The 5,220-nt window shown below is 34.4% G+C and overlaps 1 protein-coding gene across 1 annotated transcript in view; it reads right to left on the bottom strand.

The window, feature by feature from the left end:
- LOC121422592 (transmembrane protease serine 9-like) overlaps positions 1-1,795 on the bottom strand; it is a 24,503-nt gene extending 22,708 nt beyond the window's left edge. Inside the window, exons 1-2 of the mRNA XM_041617741.1 lie at positions 1,778-1,795; positions 112-196 (exon numbers count right to left, since the gene is read on the bottom strand). Of these exons, the coding sequence (XP_041473675.1) occupies positions 112-196; positions 1,778-1,795 (103 nt within the window). The remainder of the gene's footprint in view (positions 1-111; positions 197-1,777) is intronic.
- Between the last annotated feature and the right edge of the window lie 3,425 nt (positions 1,796-5,220).

Genomic DNA, 5,220 nt, shown 5'->3' with positions numbered 1-5,220 from the left:
CTGCTAAAAGGAACAACAATAGAAAGATCATGATCCTGTACCGGGATCGATTTTTCCCTAGGTTTGAGGATATCCGATCCGAGTTCTCCTCTACATAACGATGTGGTATACCCGAGTTGTCTGGTCCTGTCGGCATAGGTCTCATCCCGATCTCAGTGTGGTCATCGTATCCATGGTTGTCATAACCGTTAATGTCCTGCAACAGAATAACAACGGCATCATTACCACTTCTGCTACCACTATAGACTGCATGCTGCTGCAATATAAATGTACATGCTTATACGACTACTTCTCACAGTACAATTACTTTTTCTTCTTCCACACCACTACCACTACCACCACCACCACCACACGACTGTATGCTGCCGCTGCTTCTGCTACTACTACTACTACTGCTGCTGCTGCTACTTCTTCTTCTACTACTGCTACTACTACTACTACAACTACTACTGCTACTTCTACTTCTTCTACTACTACTGCTACTACTACTACTACTACTACTACTACTACTACCACTCTTACTACTACTAATACTAATACTACTACGACTACTACAACTACTACGATTACTACTACTACTACTACTACTACTACTACTTCTACTACTACTACTGCTACTACTGCTGCTACGACTATTACTACTTTACTACTACTACTACTACTACTACTACTACTACTACTGCTCTTCTTTCTCCTACTACTACTTCTACTACTACTACTACTACTTCAACTTCTACTGCTACTACTACTACTACTACTTCTACTAATTCTACTACTACTACTTCTACTACTACTACTACTACTACTTGTACTACTACTACTTCTACTACTATTTATATAACTACTACTACTATTGCAGCTGATGCTGTCGTTGTTGCTGCTGCCACTACTCTAAACTCTAAAAAAATATTGGGTATAAATGCTCCATGACGGTAATTATGTGTCCAACCAACATTAGGCATTCTCATTTATTCAGTGTGATGAAAAATGTGTCCATTGTAAAGTAAATGCTGCTTATATTCAACCTTACTGGACAATATGCTTCCCGCATTGGGTAAAATACTTCTCCAAATTGGTTGACACATAATTACCCTCGTGCTGGTTAAATTTTACCAAATATTTTTTTACAGTGTATATACCACCACCACCACCACCATTGACAAAATTAACACCGCATGCAATCACCTTGAATTTTATCTTCTAAAGCATGAATTACGAATTAAAGTGGTAAAGAATCATATTTAAATGAATGATAGGAATTCATGTTTGAATATATTGGCCAATACTAATAAAGCAAGGAGAACATCATGCCGATATATTTCTATAAAAATATCGATAGATTTATGTTTTCGTAAATACTAAACGTCTCCACAAGAGCCGATTCAAAATTACATACATGTAATGCTATGGAAACTGTAATGTCAGAGTGTTTTATTTCAACCCCTGCCGCAAGTCACGACTTCAACTACTATAGCCTATTAATTGTTTAATGATTCATATATTATCATAATTATTATATTATCATTATCATCATTCTTTTTCTTCTTCATATATTATTATTATTATTGTTATTATTAATATTATTATTATTATTAGTAGTAGTAGTAGTAGTAGTAGTAGTAGTAGTAGTAGTAGTAGTAGTAGTAGTAGTAGAAGTAGTAGTAGTAGAAGTAGTAGTAGCCGTAGTATAACTATTGTTATCATTATTGTTATTATAATTGTTACTATGGTACATTGTATGGTTGAAATAAATCGAAATTGAATTGAAAAATCTTACCTCTCCTTTACCCGTCATGTTTGGTTAAATCAGGGAGAGCGTATATGCAACATGACATCGACTTGCTCCTTTCTCAAATAAGTGTGACTTCAGCAAAGACTATATTATTTATACCATTTGAAGATGGGGCGTCATGAATCCAAAACTGGTAACCTTTGCCGAGAGGCAGCTTTGTTGACACGGGTTTTTCAGTGATGTATTACACGGTACGTCGGAAATCCCTATTTTCAAAATAATATGCTGGACATTGTTTATCCAGAAATATTGCCGCCCGAATGGGAAGAGGTAAATCACGTGATCACACGTGAGATCCCATATTAAGCTATAGAATTTGAATAATGTGAAGTATACATAAAAGCCTTTATTTTTTTGTGTTTCGCCGAAGTATTCCATGGCTTTATTCAAAAATCAGAGAAGGAAATTAAACATTTTGAGAGAAAAACTGAAACGCTTTGTTATGCCAAATTTCACATTAGATAAAACTCACATCAATATATGTTTATAGGTCTAGAATTATAATTTATTTATAAAACAATCATCCGCTGATTGGAGATATAGTCACTAACTTATAGATGGAAGGGGGTCGGCCACTTTACCCCGGAAAGTACAACGGCCAAGAAAAAATAAGAAGAAAGAAGAGAACAAGGTGGAATGGGTCCCCTATTTTTTATTTTCCGAATATTTAGAACAAAATGTGTCAGAAATTGAGATATCAAAAAAGATGTTTAGTTCCTTCTTTGCCACATTTTTTGTTAAATCTGCCTGTTGGTCTTTGCACTGTAAACAGAGTTTACCCAACATTGGGTAAAATGGGAACATGTATGTTTGTTGTGTTCGCTGGGTAAAAATATACCAAATATTTTGTAAATTTTACGCAATGTTGCGTTATAATTTACCCTTCAAACATGCATTTTGCCAAAAGGAAGGTCACATAAATTTTACAAAGGTGACATAAGACTCTTCAACACCTCCTTCCAGACACCTGACCAGTAATGACCAGTCATGTGAATAGTTGGGCTTAATTCAAACTCTCGTTTAAAGTTGTGGTTTAATTAAGTATGAATAGCCAAATGTGACATAAATCTCTAACAGTATAGATTTAATCTTTAAGGTCATTTGACCCACAAATCATTCTTAATTGTCTGGATGGTGTTGATTAAGATAATTGACTTCACTATTAAAAACCAGGAAGGAGAGCAGTAAACACAAGAAAAAAAATAATGTTATAATTTTTTTTGACACGTTTGGCTTTCTGTAATTTTAGCACAGAGTTAGACCATGGTCCATAAATTAAACCTAACTTCAGAATACGGGCCAATGTGATATATTTTTTTAAATTATTGCTTCCTGTCGCCCCAAAGTGCTACTAGGCAAACCTAGCTCGTACAAGATCTATTCTGGGATCTGATGACTGATGAAACAGAAATATCTGTTTCATCAGATCAAAAAAAAAGATCTAGTACGAGCTAGATTTGCCCAGTTTGTGTCAATATGCCTTTTAACCTACGTTGAATCCAGACAAAGAACAAACTTTTCCCTCAAATAAACGATGAACCATGAATCATTCACTTTTTTTTAAGAATCGTCGCACCATGGAAACATACAAGAACTGTACGTGTCTTTTCACCTCTCCCTAAATCTATCTTTATCATTTATCTTTTTCTTTCTTACTTAGTTTTTGCGTGATTTATTTCTGATGTTCATTATAAACTTGGTGATCTTTGATTGTTTATGAGGTATGTACGCATATTGCTCATTCAGGAGCAATATAATATGATTGGCATATACAACACTCATTCCCTATTATCATTGGCTGTACAAGGTTTAACCTCATATCGACCATTTGATAAGTTTTCCTAATTATTAAGAAGTATTTTTGTTATATTTCATATGCACTAGTATATGGTTTGGTATTGCTTTTATGTTACTATTATTGTTATCGCTATCATCATCATCATCATTATTGATATTATTACTACTATTATCATTATTATTACTGTTATCATAAATTCAATAACAATCCATAAATCATTGTCATTACTATTACGGAAAGATTTTTTAAAAATCATTTTAACGTTATCCATAATTAATGTACAATTAAAAGCAAAATAGACTCCGATATCCTGCATGTGCTCTTATGTTTGTTTTCATACATGTTATTATGTTTATCCATATTCATTTTCCTTGTCAAAGTTTGCAGGGAGATTGCATAATTATTCCTTATCAGGCCAAGAGCATTAGGTTTCACATGGAAATTTTTGTTCACGGTTCGCGTTGATGTTTTGGTAATTATTTTCAAAGTTATTTCTTGAAGCTTTCCGCCTCTAGTGTTCATGTTTATTTTTAGGGCAAGTACATCTCAACAAATAACGCTGATTTCAATAAAAGAGAAGAATCAACAAATATTCGTCAAAAATTGGTAGTAAAATAAAGTAATGATATTTTAAAGTTTCGCTTAATTTCACAAACACTTATGTGCACATCTGCAGTTCCGTCACGGGGGGGGGGGGGATAGTGAGGGACTAATTTTGCTGGAAATTTTCAAATATGAACGGGAAAGAAGGAAATGGAGAAAGAAAGTAAGGGAAATGAAAAGGAAAACGGGCATGTACACCCCAGAAAAAACAAACAAGCATTGGTCTAAAGCGCTAAAAATTTCATCAAAGTCGGTTGTAAAATGGAAAGTTATGAAATTTTGAAGATTTGCTTATATTTCAAAAAATAGTTATATGCAAAACTCAGTTATATGCAAATTTGGGTGTCTCTGATCTCCCATACTTACTATTTTTTTTTATTGCTTGAATTAAACAAAATTAATTTTTCATAGATTGGCCAACCTAACTGAACCACAGAATGGTAAAACAATGGCATAACGACATGTTTAGAGAGATGATAATGAGGGATTAAAATATTTCGTATTCCATGAGTGGATAACGGCATGGGTCCCGTCATTTGAATACTGACTAGGATGTGCATTTAAGCTTGGACCTATTAGTAGGTCCATGATGTATTTTGAGAAATTAAGCGAAACTTCAAAATGCCATGCTCTCTTTACACCCGATTTTGATGAAATTTTCAGTGTAATTTTTTTTTACTATTTCTCCTGTTTTTATTCAAATCAACTGTTTTGGGATGGACTTGTTCTGAAAATTAAGAAAGAGGAAAAAGCGGGAAAGAAAAAGGGAAAGAAAGAACGCAAAGAGAAGGGGACACGGAAGAAAAAAAAGTTCTCATCAAGAAATTTGGGGCGCTTGGTATTGCCCCCTCCCCCCCGGAAACCAAGCCGTCTTAACCAAAGCACGGAAAGTGTGTGTGTGGGGGGGGGGGGGGGCTGATGTCCCCATTCACCCTGTATTCACGCAAGTGTTTCTTTCCCTTCCTCATTATTTTATTTCTAAAATATTCCATTCGATTTCCAGTCCCTTAATTATTTTTAAACCTTC

This window comes from Lytechinus variegatus, chromosome 10 (assembly GCF_018143015.1).
Source record: "Lytechinus variegatus isolate NC3 chromosome 10, Lvar_3.0, whole genome shotgun sequence".
NCBI classification, from domain to species: domain Eukaryota; kingdom Metazoa; phylum Echinodermata; class Echinoidea; order Temnopleuroida; family Toxopneustidae; genus Lytechinus; species Lytechinus variegatus.
This window is presented reverse-complemented; position numbering and strand designations above follow the sequence as displayed.